Source organism: Gambusia affinis, linkage group LG01 (genome assembly GCF_019740435.1).
Source record: "Gambusia affinis linkage group LG01, SWU_Gaff_1.0, whole genome shotgun sequence".
NCBI classification, from domain to species: Eukaryota; Metazoa; Chordata; class Actinopteri; order Cyprinodontiformes; family Poeciliidae; genus Gambusia; species Gambusia affinis.
Window position 1 is genome coordinate 5509350 of NC_057868.1, and position 19900 is coordinate 5529249.

The 19900-nt window shown below is 39.0% G+C and overlaps 1 protein-coding gene and 1 long non-coding RNA gene across 5 annotated transcripts in view; both read right to left on the minus strand.

Moving 5' to 3' along the window:
* Positions 1 to 4391: 4391 nt before the first annotated feature.
* hoxc4a (homeobox C4a) lies at positions 4392 to 17280 on the minus strand. 4 transcript variants are annotated; one of them, XM_044111721.1, is made up of 4 exons: positions 16158 to 17280; positions 15243 to 15609; positions 4912 to 5056; positions 4392 to 4541 (listed from the first exon to the last, which is right to left on the minus strand). In XM_044111721.1, exons 1-4 carry the CDS (start codon positions 16594 to 16596, stop codon positions 4521 to 4523), a joined length of 972 nt encoding a protein of 323 aa, XP_043967656.1. In that variant the 5' UTR covers positions 16597 to 17280; the 3' UTR covers positions 4392 to 4520. The 4 variants fall into 4 exon arrangements, with proteins under 4 accessions (XP_043967656.1, XP_043967647.1, XP_043967663.1 ...); XM_044111712.1 differs by having other exon boundaries at positions 4400 to 4541; positions 4899 to 5056; positions 16158 to 17279; XM_044111728.1 differs by lacking the exon at positions 4392 to 4541 and adding an exon at positions 4757 to 4803 and having other exon boundaries at positions 4899 to 5056.
* A 1367-nt stretch (positions 17281 to 18647) lies between these two features.
* The window catches only part of LOC122828348, a 38276-nt gene continuing 37023 nt past the window's right edge, over positions 18648 to 19900 (minus strand). The window contains exon 2 of the long non-coding RNA XR_006370211.1: positions 18648 to 18781. This is a non-coding gene — a long non-coding RNA (uncharacterized LOC122828348). The remainder of the gene's footprint in view (positions 18782 to 19900) is intronic.

A 19900-nucleotide genomic window follows, 5' to 3' on the forward strand; every position in this document is an offset into this window, starting at 1 on the left:
AGAGGAGGGCGGGGAGAGGTAGGGAGGAGGCAGGATGAGATCTTGTCATGGTGCCCAGTGGGTTCTGAGCTTGTGGTTGGAACGCTGGAAAAACTGCCTTGTCTCCATGATTAATGGAGGGGGAAACTCTGAGGCAGCGGCGCAGGAGAGAGGAAGGATTGTGCAATGTGAATACACAATACTGTAAAGTTTTCAATGAATCTAAAGCCCAGTTTAATTTAAATGCATAATCCATCTCATTTTTTCCATTTGGCATGGGAATCCATAATTAGGAAATACAGTTTTTTTTTTTTTAAGTCTTTGGCTTTAAAAATGAACAGGGTAAACACTGCACATGATTACAATTTGCCTAAATGTGTTTATTAAGCATGTTCAGTATGGAAACATTCATCAAAAATAATGGGGAAACTCACTGAATGCATAACAACCTGTATAAAAATAAAAAAAATAATGAAACATGAACAATGTTCTCCTCATTTCACAATTTGAACACTTCACATAAACAGTTAGCTATGAAAAAATACTACCGCTTAGTGATATTCAAACAACAAATTTGCTTGGAAAACAACACAAATAACACAAAAACAAACAGTATTAGTTGTTCAAAATGTCCTTCGTGCAAAAAAGTTAATATCTGCAATATTTCCTTGCTGTAACTTCGGGGCTTCCAAGCATATTCACACTTGGGTTAAACTTTTGCACATTTTGTCATGTTACACTCACACACTTCAACATATTTTATTTATGTACAGTGGAACTAAAATGAAACAATACATAGCTTGTTTTCAGAAACTTTATGTAGCATACAATGATGGTATGAGGCTACTACTTGCAGTGCCTACATGAAGTAGTGGTAGCCATATGTGTGTACAGTACATGAGGCTATACCCACATGTCCAGCTGTGCTCGGGAATGTTACATAAAAAATTCATGTGTAAGTTATCTGTGTCATGCAATAATATAATTGCAATTTTAGTAAATCCCACACTGAGGACAGTCAGATTTACCTCAAGATTGGAGAATCACTGCTGTAATCATTTATTGGTGACTCAGTGAACTATATTATGTGTTTATTCTTATCTTTCTATATTATTATCTTACTTGTTTTATCTTTTTACTACAGACCTTCTTGTGTGTCTGGAATAAAGATATGATTTTCCAGACACAATGGGAATAAAATCAGATTGATGATGATGATGATGATGATGATGATGATGATGATGATGATGATGATGATGATGATGATGATGATGATGATGATGATGATGATGATGATGATGATGATGATGAACCTAAATTTAGAGCTGTACTTCAACTGTCCACCAATTAGGTGGATGGTCGTAACTTGGTTGATTTGCAGGAAGATCTAGATTCATCTACAGATGACGGATTAGACAGAGCTCTGTAAGACCTCAAAAGCTTGGAATATTGCTTCATAACCTAAATTTTGTGATTTTGTGATTCTCCACAACATTTATGGAGAAATGTTATGTTTTGTGTGACTTTTAATTATGGTGTTTGTTTACTGATGTTCTCCAACACACTTCTGAGGCTTTCACAGAATGAAATTACTCACATGTGGACTTCACTTGGAAAATATGTTAATTTTGACAGCAATTGGAGTAATTTATTTTGGATTCTCAGATTTAATTGAGCTTAGATTTTTTTGTAAAAAAAAAATTTTTTAAATTGAAAACCAAGTGTTGTTTCCTTTCAACCACACAACTGTAAATTGCTTTATATTGGTGTAAAAACCCAACCAAGTACATAAAGAATCATGGAAAAAAATATATAAGTGGTATGAATACTTTTGGAATGCGCTGTGAATAGCCGTGTATAACGAGTTCAAAAATTTTTTTGACATGTAGTCTTCTCTGGCTGTGCCTATAAACACAAAGAATATTGCACTGCTCTCTTTTAATTAAGACGTGCTCATATAGTTTAATTAAAATGTTTCATTTTATGTTTCAGTGAATGGATGTGGTGAGTAGATGGCATTCCTGGGATGCTGTTCACACATCCTCCAGTCTTTTATAAGTAGCTGAAAGTGAACAGGAGAAGAAATATGTTTAAGTACAGAGGGGAGGGCCTTTATAGGGCCTCAGAGCCAGTTTGAAATGCTAACTTTCTGATGACCTTCTGTATTTGTGCATGACGGGGTTGGACCATTCACAACAGCTGGAAGCATGCAGTTTAGATAGGACATGTCTGCAGGGTCAAACAGAGAGAGCATTGCGTGATCCATGGAGTGCGGTTCCAAGGAAGAGGAGAAGGAAGTTCTGACAGCACATGCTACTGGAAGCCCCATGTGCAGCTCACAAAGGGAATCCTGGGACAAACCTGTCGCCCTGCCATACTTTTGCTCCTTCTTAAGCTTCATCCTGCGGTTCTGAAACCAGATCTTGACCTGACGGTCAGTGAGCTGCAGTCTGGCTGCCATCTCTTGTCTCCAGTGGCGTCGCAGGTAGGGGCTGAAGTGGAACTCCTTCTCCAGTTCCAGCAGTTGGCTGTTGGTGAAGGATGTCCTCTCTCGCCTCTCTCCTTCGCCTGCAGCGCTAGACCGCCTACCATCCTTGGCTGAAGCAGGAGACGAACACAGAAAGAAACAAAGGTTTACACGGGAAGCGCAATGACTGTAGCATCTCCATTCTGGAGCCCTCTGGTGCCAGTAAACCCGCCTCAATCCTCAGCTCATCGACCAGAGACCAATCGGAGCCCTCAGTTCCCATTCAGTCTTGCTTGAGACTCCTAAACAAGACTGGCTGTCTAGTGTGTCATGTGTTCGGGAAAAGTTCCCTGCCGAAGAGGCAGTCTGGGGAAAACATCTGACGCCACCACGGCTGCCTGACAGGCCACATTAATCAGAGCTCCACACGGAAGCAGACCTGTCAAATTCCCATCTCAGTCACTTAAAAGGTACCTCGGGAGCACCACTGAAAATAGCTGCCATTAGGGATTCAGTTTGACATGTATATGAGCAATACCAGGGCCCACTCGATAACAATATGACACGGAGGGGTTAATGGATGTTTAATAAGACCTATAGTTAGTACATTAGACAGAGTACGGTGTCGTCTTTACAATGGTCGACTGTTTCCTTGTTCTTCACTGAATTGTTTGGAAAGTCAGGAGAAGTTGATTCTGTCTAATTTATATAAAGCCAACTCACATAAACTCACATCTCGAGGGACTTTACAATGCAAAACGTTCCCATTCATCTCCCGCGTACGGTATCTATATTGGTCTAAATTAAATTAAATTAAATTTACATCAACTTAACCAAATTAAATTACAACAAAGGTAATTCTGTGGCACTTTACAAGCTCAAATCAGTCAATTCCAATCAAACTTCAATGCAGACGGTTTAAATTAGCTTCAAGTCAGTGTAATTCATTGCAATGAAATCCAGTCATAAAGTGAGAATAATTATGTTCGATGAACTGCATCTTTTATTTTGAAATTAGAAAATCTTATATTACGAAAGCAAAAAAGCACAGCTGTTTGCTCACATCCATCTCTGCAGTATTCTTTATCTTTACTGTCAAATTACTGTGCACTTGCAACATAATAATCTATTATGTACATGTGTTAGCAAACAAATGATCATAACAAGTGATTATAGTTCATGAGCAAGTGTGTTTTTTTTATAAATGAGAAGCAACAAAAACAACACAACTATTCTCTCAGTTTTAACTTTAATAAGTAGAGATATTAGAGATGCACAATATCTCAAATCACAATTGGTGTGTAGATTCTAATGTGTACAGTTCTTGTGCAGTTCAGATGCAAAAAAAAAAGGTTTCACTGTTCATTAACAAGTTAGTGTCAAAACAAACTAAAGAATGAATACCTTCTTTTAAGTGATCTATCTACACACCACTAAAGGAATGAGGAGATCATTCCAATCCTCAACATTCTTAATATATTTCAATCCAGTAATTCAGATTATTCAGAATTATTTTTAAGTTGTTTGAAGTTTTAGATTAAACAAAATAATGTATCAAGTCACAGAGAAACCATCACAAAAACATTCTAACAGGGATGAAATATTGGGCCACCACAGGCATGGACAAGGTGTTTGCTTTGACTAAACCAGTGGTTCAACAAGGCCACCTGTGTCAGTCTTTAGAAACACAGTTATGTAGGTTGAAGTTCTAAACTTTGCTTTCCAAAGCTATAATTAGTTTCTTTGAAGTACTTTTCACTGTCCTTTCTTTACAACCCAGAAGTTTCTCTACATCCACAGATCTATGTCTTTCATGTCTTCATGGAGCGATCTATGGGTCTAAGGAAAACTCAGGAAAGTGGTGGGGACATGTCACATTTTCCTAATATTTGCAGCTTTAAAACACATGAAAGAAAAGTACTTACTTGACTGTTTAGAGCCAATTTTCCTTGACTTCATCCAGGGGAAAATCCCCCCAGAGTGGCAGATGCTGAGACTACATCCTCTGCTATTCGGATCCAGCTTGTCTTTGGCATGGCTGGAAACCACAGGCTCCATAGGGCACTCGGAAAGTTCATGTGGGTTCAACCTGGAACTGAAGGGCACAGTAGAGGTCAAGTTTGGCTGATCGGGTCCCAAGTCAGGGCCTCCTCCTTCTCTTCCTCCCCTTGCTACTTCAACACATCCCATGCAAGGTTTTGGCACTTGTCCAGAGCTCATTTCAAAACTGTTGCCATGCAGCTGCAGAGGGAGGGCCACAGACTGTTGGGGGTCCATGGACCCCGCAGCTCATCAAAGTGCCTCAAATCAAACTCAGAAGTCCCTCAGCAGTAACAAAGCAGAGGTCTTCTATCTGTCTAATATCAGATCACAATTAACTGAATGAATAAAGGAAAGCAGGACAGAGCATTTGGGGCTGGAAACTAAGAGGAATGCTTTGAATAATATTTACCAGAGGGGGGTACCTTGGTCACGTGTGCCAGTCCTCCAATGGCAGAGCTCTGGAGTTGGAAACTAATCCTGCTGGGAACTTGGGGTGCCCGAAGAAGCTTTTGAGATATTTCTTCAGACATTTTCTGCACGAAGTCCGGCTTCTCCTTATCTGGGGATCTGGGGAAAAAAAAGGAGAATGAAAAAAAAAAGAAAAGAAAAAAAATAAAAGAATCAGATAACGGGATATGAAAGACGCCAAGATGAAAGCTCGAGCTGGATGCGTTCAAACGGAGACAGGGGGAGACAAACAAAGATTACACACGTGTGCTGAAGAGAGTCATTTCAAACCGACCGTAAAGATTTCTGTTTTTATCGTAAATTCTCCAGGATAAACTGGGAGAGGCGCGTCTCGCTGCTGAACACCCTGTGGTAGGTTTGAGCTACCAGAACAAGATCAGGATGATGCAATAATATGCGGTTACTGTGTCATTCGCACCTTATTACGCGGCTGGAAATGAGAGAGATTAAAGTTCAGTGTGCGCTGCTTCCCCGCCCCCTCTCAGACAAACACAATGACAAATGTTGATCTGCCTCTTTTAATGCTGGCACCAAAAGGTAGAGGGCTATAGTCTTCACTTTATTTCAGATTTTTTATTTTTTTATTTTTTTTTTTTTTCTCAAATCCGCAGCAAACTGTAACTTCTCGTTATAAATTGGCGGGCTTTTCCCTTTTCATCACATATGCTTCTAACTGTCCGAGTGCAAGTGCAGCTTATTAGGATTCAATGGGAGTGGTCAAACAAAAGGCTTGTGACAGTCATTGCTGCACAAAGACAAAGGAGGCTATCATTAAAGGTTTTTTTTTCTTTTTTCCCCCTGCAGGACAACTCATTTACATTTTTTTCTGGCTTCATTGTGCAATTTCAGTTTTTGTCAAGTAACAGTTTTATTAATTTATTTTACGTTTAATCCCCCCCTTTTTTGCTGCACCGCTGAATTGGAAAATGGAGAAGAGATTGAGAATATATATATATATATCCAAGGCGTGCCTGTTTGCAGAAATCACAGGCCAACTGAAGGTGAAATGTGCTCCCATAAAATATGGAAGATGGGAGTTAATTTTAAGAAGATGTAAAAGGACGTTTTGGGTGTAAAATTATTCTGTGCTAAAAGCTCCAGCAATTGTGGTTGAAATAAATAGGATCGGAAGCTCACAAATGTGTGTGTGTGGGGGGGTTTTCTCATAATTTCAACATAACACAAACACATGCAAAAACGTGTATATATTATGGAATTTAGCGCAAATTCTGCAAAGAGTAAATGTCCAATAAAAGGGCCTGTGCGCGTAGTGGGCCCGAATCAATCTTGGTTGAAGCAAGCTTCAAATGTAAGTTCCTGCTGGTGTTTCACTGCAACAAAGCTGTCTAGAAAGCCCTCGTTAGATGTCTCAGAGGTGATGGATTATGCACTCAGGGCTGCAAAGCTTGTAAGGAGAGGAGCCTTCCACCCTTTTTTTTTTTTTTTTTTTTTTTTTTTTTTTTGCTTTACGCGTCACCCTTGCTGCCATCATTATGAGGGCTTTACCTGCAACTTCAAAGTGTTTTAAGAAACGACAGCTTGACATTATTTTTGGAATTACAGGAAAAAAATGGATCCACTGTTTCATCACACATAAAGTTTGATATTGGTTTAGTATAGCTGTTATTATTCAGTAATGCTTAATTAAAAAAAAAAAGAATTTGAAAAAGTAATAGGCTACTTTCAAAATTGTTTGTGTATATTTTTACACCATGGATCATATACTGAAACAAGTATTTTAAATCAAAATTATTATTATTATTATTATTATTATTATTATTATTATTATTATTATTATTATTATTATTATTATTATTATTATTATTATTATTATTATTATTAAGCTTAGGTGTGGTACTGGGAGAAATGAGAGGAAAAGTAATTAAATTCATTGTGTTTTCCTTTCCTCGCACCCTTGAACGCACTCTCTCTGAGTTTGGAGATAGAATCTATGATATACTAGCTCAGCAAGACCATAATTTAGCTCCTCCGCGCCTCCACCACAATTCTCCGTGAACTCTGTTTGAACCGCCTCAGCGCCTATCATTTTTCTCTCTCACACAAAAGCGCGCCGGTCGCTCTTGGGTGTCAACCCTTTTACAATTCCTCCTTACCTTCTGCGCTCCCGCGCCCGCTGACACAAACAAGCGAGGAAATTGTCGATAAACTTTTATTTTTCATACAAATAACGTATACGGAGAGAGAAAGAGAGAGAGAGAACCGTACACGAGCTGCGGCTGCGCACAAGCAGGAGGCAAATCTGGCGGCTGCAAGCCAAGATTGTTTTTGTTTTTTTGTTGTTTTTTTTTCCTTTTCTTCCTCTATAAAATATGCATCCATGAAATATTATTTGCAATAAAAACAGAAAAAGCGTAATTGTTTTCGAGAGCTTAAGGAAAATACGGATCACTTAATGCATGTCCAGGGGACATAGCTGTGCGGATAAGAGGAGACTGAAAGAGAGCTGGGGAGAAGACGTTAATGGGTAGAGGATGCTGTCGGTTAAAACGGTGCATACAAATGGCGCTGTCTTTGCAGAGCAAGGAGAAGATTTATGGCCCCGGTGCCCTATGTTGCTGTAAACAATGCAGAGTGAAATGAAAGGACCAGAGTTTGCAGACTGCACTTCATAAGTAGAAGACGCGCACGTGGTCTGTTTGGTACATGTAAGATCGTGCATTAGGTTGTTACTATTATTATTTTTCGTAAGTATACCAAGGTCCCACTTTAAACCTTTCACTTTTTCTAAGGACAGTGCTTGGATTTTATACCATTGTATAATTGGTTTTGAATAAAAAAAAAATGCTTGTTACAACGTATACATAAGTGACACAGTATAAACACAGTAGAATCATATTTATAGCGTCTTTTAAGCAGCTTTGTTTTGCCATCAGGGATTGTTTTGGGTAACTTTACACCATCGAAAAACACCTTTTTATATCTGACATACCACAAAATATGCTAATTAGGATAGGATACGCTGAGAGACACCTATGACAAAATATGGGCGGTCATATTTTAAAATACTTATTACATGTCATACAAATACAAAATAAATACGTTTTTTGCAAAAGCTATTCAAATAGCTTAGCCCTCTATTTTAAATGTTCTAATATTTTTAATAATGTGACATCAATGGTTGCACCTGTATGTGTGCAGAGAAATGCACAGAAATGTTCAGCAGGGCAGCAGCGGATGCAACTGGTGGCACAGTAGAGAAATCATTGTCATAGAACAAATTAAATCTCTTAACCTGTACATAATTGAGAATCTATAGTCTCTTAGATTGCATATTCAGAACACTTGTGCTGATGAAAAGTGAATACCATAACCATAATTCTGTCTAGTGATTGTCTGAGCCCCCGGTGACACCTTTACCGCGGTAAATGGCTTTAATTTCTGGGGTCCTCAACCATGCACCAAATAGGCTAATTAAATATTTCTCAGTGAGGTGTTACACTGACATAAAGTACACTCATAAGTTCACCCAGGCCATCACTCCCTATAGCTACAGTATGTGATGTTAAATCTTCAGTGGTAATGAAACCTGCTTTGTAGTCATCCTGATCTATCTATCTATCTATCTATCTATCTATCTATCTATCTATCTATCTATCTATCTATCTATCTATCTATCTATCTATCTATCTATCTATCTATCTATCTATCTATCTATCTATCTATCTATCTATCTATCTATCTATCTATCTATCTATCTATCTATCTATCTATCTATCTATCTATCTATCTATCTATCTATCTATCTATCTATCTATCTATCTATCTATCTATCTATCTATCTATCTATCTATCTATCTATCTATTTATAATAATAAGATATTACTTAATACGATGGGGACACCCTGGGATGGCCACCATATTGTCCATGTCAAAATGTTAGTAAACTTTGACTATAACAGTTTTTCTCAGTTGATTTTGTGCATTTCTGAAGTAGTCCTTGAGATTTGTGAAACTGTAAATGCGTTACTCAAAACATTTCGAACTACAGGTGAAACATCATAAATTGCCTCCAAAAGCCAGGTAATCTCAAAATATTTAGTTAATCTCTCAAAAGTAAGACTCTGTCTCAAATAACATGTCAGCAGCATTAGACTGATAATCCTTGTGTCACCAATAAGAGTCAAATTGCTTAGTCATGTTGTCAATATAACAGTCTATTCTGGAGGGATGTTCTGTTGTAAACCACGGCATGAGTTCCATTGTAAATTGAACTTGTGGGCGATCAATTAAAGACAAGATTCACATTAACACTGCTACTGCAAGTTGTTGACAGACTTTGTCATTGTGATGCAGAATGGGAAAGACAGCACTGTGAAGCACATGGGAAAAAAAAACTAAACTAGAAATGGGAACACACGACAGTCTCATCCAGGAAAACTAAATGCAGTGCTGTTGGAATTGCAGTGCAGTCTTCCTACACCTCCCATGATGTTCCTGGCTTTTGGGATGCAAATTCTCATCCACATTGCAAAGAATATCTTCTCTTGCAATGGAAAAAAACCCAAAAAACCTTTAGTGTTTTTGTCCAGGCTCTGCAGGAATCCAATGTGATGCTATTACATGATGCATCCATGGCAGAAGTGTCATCTGTGTATGTGTCTGGCAGTCATACACTTTCCATCTCAATGCTGAGCAAAAATTCTCAATTCTTTTTTAAGGAAAAAAGAGGAGAGTCAGAGGAACTCCCTCTGCATCCTGTTGTGGGATGATGTTGGAGTGATGAAAAAACTGGCACAAGTCCTTGGCTTCTTTTGCTTTGTCCTCTGTTTTGCCTCTTAGCATCTCAACCACTCAGCTTCACTCTTCTTCCCACTCTCAGTTGACCCCGTTATCCTCCCATTGTCAGAAATGTAAGGTTGTGTTATGCTCTGGCCGTATACACTATATGTTTGCCAGTTGATGGTGAATGACATGAACTTTGAACTATTTCAGAAAACTGATTGATCACTGGTTGAGCTAATGCTTCTCACATTTGCCTTCATTGGAGAAAGTCAGGATTCACCAGGGAGCAATTTACCAACCCGGGACGATTTAGAGAAAACATAGAATGGAAATGCATAGAAACATGGTGCCATATTATAAACACTTGTTCAAATATTTTGTATGTAAAAAAATTTTTTTACAAGCTTAGATTTAAATTTTTTGGGGTTTGAGAGAATTCAACAGACACCAATAAAATTACATTTTGATCAACATGACATAAGCAATTGAAAGTGTAGGGAAAAAAAGAGAATTTTTAATCACTTGCATGAACTTTCAAAGACATTTGCAACTTGCCCAAAGGAATGAGTAACAGCGTTTTTGATGTTCACAAGTCACAATGATTTGGAGACTGAAAAAGGAGGTTTTAGAACGACTGAGAAAAACTGTGATCACTCTATTCTATCCAGTTAGTATTCAAAATGTTTTTTTTAACGTTATTAAATCCATCTGCTCCGTTATCACTAAGCGCATATGTGCACAAAGTTCTGGTTTGCTCCCCCATATGTAAACTCAGAGTTTTACGGATTTATGACACACCCACCGCTGGTCAATGTGAGGCAGCCTCTCTTCTGTCCCTGGAAAATAGCAGCGTGACCCCTGTTTCAACTTTCTGTCTTTGTACAGCTGCTACAGGGCTGCAGCTTCAACACGCACACAACAACGCGACTAGCTTTCATCACAACCCTGAGTGGTTGAAGGAGCCACTCACCTGAGACGAGTGGGCAAACACACGTACAACCGGCCAACCTGACAATGACTGCGGGTCATATAAACCGGGTGAGCGACAGATCAGAAGTGGCCGGTGCTGTTTAGCGCTTGTTTAAACATCTCGATGGTTCCTCGAGTAAAGTTTTTACACCTTCCGAAAGAAAGGAAGGGAGGGAGGGAGAAAAAGCGAGGCCTTGCCGGAGGTGCACCATAAATCACAGAGCGCCTGCAGCGGTGCAATGTGAGCCGAAAATCATGTGTGATTCAACAGTCTCAAGTCAGAGAAAAAAAAACCCGGTGGAGCTGAGTAACTGCTCAGGAATTTAGGCAGTCCACTGCAAACTCACCAAACGCACCATGATCCTGCACGCTCATCGGACAGGGGGCAATAGTGAATTTGCGAGATTACAGCAGATTGGGGCAGAGGGAATCCTAACTGCGATATAGGCTATCTTAAATTAGCATTGCAGAACAATCTTTCGCCGATAAGCATACTGACTGAGAACATTTCCTGGTTAGGTAGGTGGCTTTCTAAAATTCAACGTTACCTTTCGACTGGAGTGACGAACTTTACAGTGGGCTGCACTCATTACATATTTGTGTGAGAATAGTCATAAAAAGTACACGATGTTCACTTTTTGACTTTTTGACTAGATAAACGTGTGCGTAAACATCCAGGCAGAGTCTAGTGTGCGATAAAGCTAGTCAATAATAATAATAATAATAATAATAATAATAATAATAATAATAATAATAATAATAATAATAATAATAATAATAATTTTTGGGTTTAAACTTAGAAGGTGCCAGATAATTTGTTTTTAAAACTTTTAAACATTGCAGTTTTTTTATATTATATATTACACAGATCCATCATCATCATGCAGAGATTTCTTGATTCTCGGGCAAAGGAATATCAAGTCGTGCCTCAAGAATGCATTTTCTGCCTGACATTAATCTTTCCTAACAAGAGCTCAAACAAAAGGTGCAAGACGTTTTCGATGTCCAGAGTGTAATTTGAGCTCCACTTGTAACCTCCAAGACTTGCAGCAGGAAGACAGGTCAAATGTGTACTAACACAGAGACATGTGCGTTTGACTTTCACTGACAGCTGTTTACCTCGAGATTATAATGCACGCAGTCGAGCATTTTCCCGTTCTATAATCACTCATGTAGCCTAAACTGGGCTGGCAAAGCTGCTGTTTTCCATGTAAAAGTAACTTGAAGTAACACAGACCAGTTGAGAAAGGCATTGCTTGGAAGTTACGTTTACATAATTATATATTCAAGCTAATAACCATTTCTGCTTCTTACATCAGAGATTCTAAACTATTTCATACACGATGCATAGTGAATTTATTAGGTGGTAATAGTGTTATATTTCGTTACTTTACCTCCTGGGTATATATATATATATATATATATATATATATATATATATATATATATATATATATATATATATATATATATATATATATATATATATATAGAATTTAATGTTAGCGATAACTATTCAAGTACTTGTGGAGGTCTCATTGAAAAGTTTCCAAGGAGTTTTTGTGTAAAAAGAGAAAGACAACACTTGAAGGTCCTCGTTCAAAAACTAATCACAGTGACCAAGTGTCCTAGTACTGTCAGAGACGCCTATAATTGGCAGCTGGATTTTGGACACCGGAGCCAACCTGGGAGCAGAAGTCACATGAGCGCAGCAAATGACACTATTTATAGCCGCAGCACCTTTTTATGAGACCTCAGAGAACGCTACTAATCGCCGTAGTAAAAATATTCATCGAGTTTGTCAAATTTGAGGCGCAATTGCAAGACATAATCTCAAGTGGTTATTTTTTATTGCTATAAATTATGGGTAACGTTACTGTGTGTATTTGTGTAAGAACTCGCTCCCTAAAAAGATTCGCGCCAGATGAGGAAAACGCAGATTTCGAAGTGCTGCAGCTCCGCTGGACGCGCAGAAGAGCGCTGTCCGAGAGTTTAACACTGTCCGGTGTCACGGTGCTTGACAAAGGGAGCAACACATGCAGTGATGCCCCGCCGCAGGCCCCTTCTATACAGCCACAACCCAGAAAAAACCCCACAAAGAAAGCCGAGGCCAAGGGAGGACCGGCGAGGGCGCCCACAGAAGGTACACGCATAGAAAGTGAGTCAGGTCACAGGGTTGGAGAGGTCGGCCATCCAGACTGAAATGAGCCTAATGGAACAGAAAATGTGTCCTCGAGATGAACTCGGCCTTCTCCCATTTCGCCCCCCAAACTTCAATGAAGCACCTTTTCAAGCCCCGCGACATGGAGGCGACAGGGCCGAGAAAAGGGGCTGGAGGGATGCTGCGACTGCGGAGAGCACATTAATTTTTCTAATCTGTCCAACAACATAAAGGCTCCTCGATTCATTTTTCAGCGCCGCCTCACCGCCATTCTATTGCCTTCTGCAAAAGCCATGTCTCAACAGCATATTTTAACAGGCTTGTGTTTGTACTATAAATGCAAAGAAAAGCCACAAAACAAAAACAAAAAGTCACTATTAAAGGGTCCAAACTTACATTTGCGCATGCTTTTTAGTTAATCCGGCTGATACCGCACAACATTTGATGTTATCAAAACTGGCTATCATCACAGCTGTTTTCCAGGACATTATACAGAGTTCCGTGGTGCAAGATTGATGATGGAAAATACCTCTTCCCTTTGTGTTGTTGTGCCTCCCACTACGCAAGGCATTTTATACGACCTATTCATGCCACAGTTTCAATAATCTATCAAATGCTTGGGCTTCTTTGGGTCTGAGTCATGCTCAAATTACATTTACCTAAGAGAAATAAAATCAGCAAACAAACAAACCAATGCAATTTAAAACAATTAAAAAAGTAAAGAGAATTAAATGCTAAACCTAAGTAGCTGCAAACAGTGCTAAAGTCTATTTTTCCTGGGATTGCAGGGACAATTTCACATGTACTTTGCTGCTACACAGAGGCACATATGCATGCAGAGGTTAGAAGACACAAGAAACCATTAACACTCCTCCTCATGCAGGCCAGACTCTGACAACAAAGGTCAGCATCTTCGCTGTGATATATTTCACGCCACACCATGCATTAACACTGAATCTGCGTTCAGCCCACATTTTAGTTAAATTTTCATTTATTTCATTATGTGAAAACTCAGTCACATGGCACAGTGGAGCAATATAGAAAAAAAGAAAGCAGTGTGACTGTGTGTGTGTTACAAAATAACTATGTTACAAGCGTCTATCAATTCTAATATATTACGAATGCAAGTTCTAAATTAAAAGCATGCATTTTGGTTTCGAAGTCGAAAGTGGGGCTATTTTGGTAGCACTGGCAGAAAGCAGTGCAGAAGTGGACTGGATGGGGCCCTCAGTAGCTTGTCTGCAGCGCTAATTGAATGCCCTTCAGACTGATGAGGTTGCACGAAATGCAAGGAGTAAACTACTTATTTCTTTTCCATATTTTTTGGAAACAGCTTCATTCTATTACAAGGAAGGCTGGACACAAAACACACGAGCACACATTCACACACACACACACACACACACACACACACACACACACACACACACACACACACACACACACACACACACACACACACACACACACACACACACACGCACGCACGCACGCATTCACACTCAGACGCACACACATCAAGTCTTTACACGTTGCTAATTTAAGGGCGCAGGAAAAACAAAGTCAGAAAACAGTGGTCCTGTTTGGTATTTACACATCTGTACAGTTTTTAAACATCCTCCTATAGCAGACCTCGTCTTAGCAAAATGAACGTCGAGCAATACGTATGTAAAACTAGTAGACACTCACCGTTTTTATTGACCAATATGAGTAGCACAAGTACACTAAACTCCGTTTATTGCATTTCACAATAGTCTGCTTTGTAACGGTCTAAACACAACATCAACACCACAAATAATAATAATAATAATAATAATAATAATAATAATAATAATAATAATAATAATAATAATAATAATAATAATAATAATAATAATAATAATAATAATAATAAAAAAACTAAAAATGCAGATCAAAATCCCGTTTCTGAAATACACGAGGTAAATTCACACATTGTTGTTATCCTAAACATACACGTTCAGAACCAATGCTGTGTTCAAGCTTTTTTTTATATATACCAAAATAATTATTATTATTATAGTGATATCCTTCCAGTGTTGTTTGAAATAAATAGATTGTGCATTTTACCTTGGGCAGCAGGGCAAAAAAATGGCCCACAATAACATTTCGATAAAATGTATATTTTGTTTTTGTAGTTTCACTCCTTCATTTTAATAATAATAATAATAAAAAAACACCAGAATAACCGAACTTCAAATAAATTAAACCCTGTTTCACGTAAAAAATAAATCATCGGTATTCGCAGTAATCCATGCTATATAACATGCATTTTTATATAACTTTGGACTTAAAGGAAACCGCACAAGATAGCTACGAAAACAAAATATATCATTGTTCTATAAATAACAAGTTCTCCGTGTACCCCAGGTGGATGGTTCGTGGTTTTATAACCTGGTAATATCCTCGCCATGCTGTGCTCCTGTGAGTTCGTCGGGGGCCCCAGTGTTGGTGGCCGAGACAGCGGCGACTCCGCCGGCCGCAGAGCCTGTGTTGGACCCGGAGGAGGAGGACGAGGAAGAGGAGGAGGATCTCACTTTGGTGTTCGGCAGCCTGTGATCCTTTTTCCATTTCATCCTGCGGTTCTGAAACCAGATTTTAATCTGCCGCTCGGAGAGCACCAGGGTGTGCGCGATCTCAATGCGCCTCCGTCGGGTTAAATACCGGTTATAGTGGAATTCCTTCTCCAATTCCAAGACCTGCTGCCGGGTGTAAGCTGTTCTAGACCGCTTTGGCTCCGTCCCATTGTAACCAGAGTTCACTGGGAGGAAAAAAAAACAAAAAAAACGGGAGATGTGGAGAGAAAGGGTAGAAGGAGAAGGGAGAAAAAAAGGAGGGGGTAAACAAAGTGAGATATGGCTCAGAAAGATTTATTAGACATGGATGTTTAGCTGTTTGAGGAAATTTAAATGGGAAGTTAAGAACTTCGCGTAATGAGAGGACACTCACACCCAACCATGATCTAAATTATTAATGCAAGATCACAAAGCTCAGATTTTTTTTTTTTACCCTTCTCTTCTCTTATTCATTTCTCCCCTCCTCTCTCTCTATCGCGCAATACATAACAGCAGAAGCCACATGGTGATACGGCTGCCCTGAGTATACCTCGGCTATAAAATTTATGGTGGGTGTAATTACCAATGCCGAGTCGTAAATCCGCCTCAATTGTGCCATTTCAAAGGCTTCCCTGCTATCGGAGCAGGGGCTGGCAACGAGATGGGAGTCAGAGGGGCTTGATAAAGGGAGGGAAGAAGGGGAGAGAGGAGCGTGAGTAGAGCAGGGGGAACATAAACACCACAAGTTGCCTACCAGTGCTGACGTGAATTTTCTTCATCCACGGGTACACCACGGGCTGTTTGGAGGAGACTGTGCTGTTGGGATGCTCCGGGGTGGCTTGGTTGCAGGCGGAGGCTGCGGCCGGCGGGGTGGCGGGGGACATGGACAACTGTGGGGTCTCACATGACGCAGGCTGGCCCTTTCCCGTCAGCAGGTGCGCGGAGTGGGGTATTCCGTGTCCCCGCGGCGTGTCGGGCTCGGGGATGCTTGCACAGTTATACTGGCGCTCTTGGTAGCTCGCCCGCGGAGGAGGGTATAACTCCTGGTGGTGATGCTGGTAGCCAGTGTCCCTTGCGCGGCTGTAATATTCTGGACTGTGCTCGGGGATGTAGTTGTTTTGCGAATATTCCTCGCATGGAGGAAATTTCGGATCAATGTAGTTAGACTCCATCAAATACGAGCTCATGATCATTAATTTCTGGAGTGGAAAATAATTTTTCTAGCTTTGTCGTTTTTCTGCTCCATAAAGCCCTCCTACTTGCGAGCAGCCCTGTAAAGTTACTTTAACCACGTGACCCAGTTGCCCAATAGCAGAAGAAGAGGTAGTTCCCGGATAAGGAACCAGAGGTATTTAGCATACCTACAGTCGCCATTGTGGGCACAAAGCGCTCTCTCTCTCTCACTGTCTGCTCGTGTCTCTTTATCCCTCCTTTTTCCCTCTTCTTCCCACTGCTTCCTTCTCTGGTTTTGTTACCAAGGTAATTGATCTTGGGGACAAAACTAGTAGCTGCTGACCAAGGGAAAAAAATAAATAAAACAGGCAAAATCCATGGCTACCAATTATTCAAAGGGACAATGGTTGGCCAAGGATAAAGCACAACAATAGAAAACCAATCATTTTATTAGCTTGCACACTTTGCATAAAGGTTATATGCAAATTAATGAAGGCACGTTTTTAATCAGTATTAGTTCAGCTGGGAAACTGACAACCGACATCACATCTGATAGCTGGACCTTTCTGAAAATAAAAACAATTTAATTCACTTGCTTATTAGTTGTTCCCTGATTAAACATGCCTTGGGCATTTTTTTCTGTTTGTTTTGGCATTTTGTAGTAAACCTTTACTTAAAATCAAAATCAAATCTAACCTCTGAGCTTCCATACATGCAAATGCCTCAAATAACATTAAAGCACACACTCTGAAAGTTTCAGGAGGTTAAATTTAAGACTTTTATAGATCATCTTAAAAGACTGGAAGATGTGGCTGAAAACCGTATCATGATACAAGCATTTCATATCAATCATATTAATAGTTATTAATTTTGTCTTTGTCTTAAATATTGCCAAACTGATGGTGTGATTTATCCCGTTTTTACTCCACGCTATTGTTATAATTGTTGTTGTTTTTATTATTATTACTATTATTATTAAGCATATGAGGCATAATGGCAAAACCTTAAACTGCTGCTGCACAAGTTAGTCAACAAGTTGTTGCTAGGTAACTAGTGAGTGAGATAGTTGATGCACCCGCTATCAACTTGTCCTGATAGGTTGAGTCAACTATGGGGTCTCACATGGCAAACCTCTGCCTACATCACCCAGAAGGGTTTGCGGATCTGGATCAAAGGTAGGCAAAACATTTTTTCAAACATATCTATGTTTTCAGACATATGATCAAACATGTGAAAGATATGTATCACATGTCGATCATGATACATATAGTTATTGCTTTATTGTCCAACCATACTATTATAATTAAGTGAATTTCAAAAGCATCTCCACTAATAATGTAGCTAGCTTGCAGCTTAAATGGAACCGAGCTAAAATGTTTACACATGTTGCTCAGCTTCAGCCTTTATTTCCAAAGAAATATTATTAATTCAGTACTGGGAGAAGATATAATCAAGTGTTTGGATTTTTGTGACTTCTAACAGGATCCATTATTGCAAAGGATCAAGAAGCTTTGTGTTTTGGTCAGAAGTTAAGGGTAATGGACAAATGGGTCAAACAAAAAAATATTAAAACCAGTAAGGGAAACAATATAACAACAAAAGAGACCTGATAAACTGTAATTCACACGCTTGTGCTGCTAACCTGGGTGTTTGTAAAACCTTTTTTTTTTTAAATCTAGATTCAAGACTTTTTAAGACCTCTCTGAAAACCTGCAAAATGGCTTAAGGCTGGAACATACACTGAGTAACATTATGGATCTCAAATGCAACTCAGCTGCTTCAGAATCTGGGTTGAAATCTGTCACAAGTTAATTTCTTCTCAGTGCCCTACTAATGTCAACACACCAGTTTGAATCTTGTACCTGTTGTGATGTCATCAACCGCAAAACAGACTGAGTAGACTTACAGTTCTTTGTACCTGAAGTCTGCTTTTAAAAATCTTTATTTCTTGTGCAATTCATAGTTTATTATCCAGCTGTATTTTTATCCTCAGTGCATATGTGTTATATACCTCCGGATAGTGTCTTTAATGCTTTTAAGAATTAGAAGAACTTCCAAGAGTCACTAAAAGTGATTTAGATGCAGATATTTATTAGGTTTGTGGTTCAGTCTGTAACAGAACACAGGAGATGTGAGATGTTCAGGAGATGTGGTTTAATTCTCGAAGCAGACCAACCATGGAGCAAGCACCAATGGAGATACAGCCTAAAGAAAAGCAAAAAAAAAAAAGAACCTTCACTTTTACATTGTTTTTCTATGATGTTAAACCAAACATTTATGCTTTAACACTTAGAAAGCATAATTTTCAATATAATCCTAGTAAGACAAACATGGAAAAAAATTCATACATCAAACATTCCCACAGATTTAATGCTATACACAAATAAAATTCAAATCAATCAACTACAGAAAACATAAGAGTAGATCTACACATGGATAGAAAGTTTTGTGCACACTACCAGTGTTTACAATGAAGAGTCATGGCAATCATGTTGTATGGGAAGTCTTTGAAAATACGAGAACCTGTGACAGTAAGTTCTGCTTCCTAAGGATGCAACAAGCACTTCATTAACAACAATTTTGCTAAATATACAAGTACAAGTCATTTAGCAAAGTTTGGTTCTAATCACAAAGCTGGGGTCAATCTTAATCACACAGGTGACAGTTTTTAAAATCACAAACATCATAAGGCCACAAAACATGCAGGTCTGAAAGACGCAATAAAAGAATTCCAAAACGTTCAAATATTAAAATTCTGCATTAACTAGAGATGACTAGGTAGTTAAGCTACATGTGGTTCTTCAGGTCAGAAAGTTGCAATCAAGAGAAATGATTAATACCTTAGAGCCTGTCTAAATAGTCTTCTTAACCCCACATTAATGTATCTTTTTACTTAATTCTTCATTTTTGACTTCATTCATTTGCTACTCACTGCACATGATGGGAATAATAAAAGTACAGCCATACAGTAGGTCATTTACCGGCATCCTTGATAATGGTTAAGACAAAACACCACAACGTGCCACAGCTCATTAGTAAACTGCTCAGGAGGTCGTTAAATGACATAGCATCCCTTAAAATATACACAAGAGGTTAGCTCAAATAGCGAAATTATATTTAATTCTTTGATATCAGCTGTCCAAATGTTTACGACTACAAGGCAATATTTCTTCTCAGCTGTTACTATGCTAATCCTGGCTAAAGCCCTGACCATGAGTTACATGACTTGTGGTTGACTTTTATGTTGTAAACTGATGCTGTAAGGCTGCCTCAACTTGGCTTCCCATTCTTCTCTCATCTCTTCAATCATGCTACTTATAATAA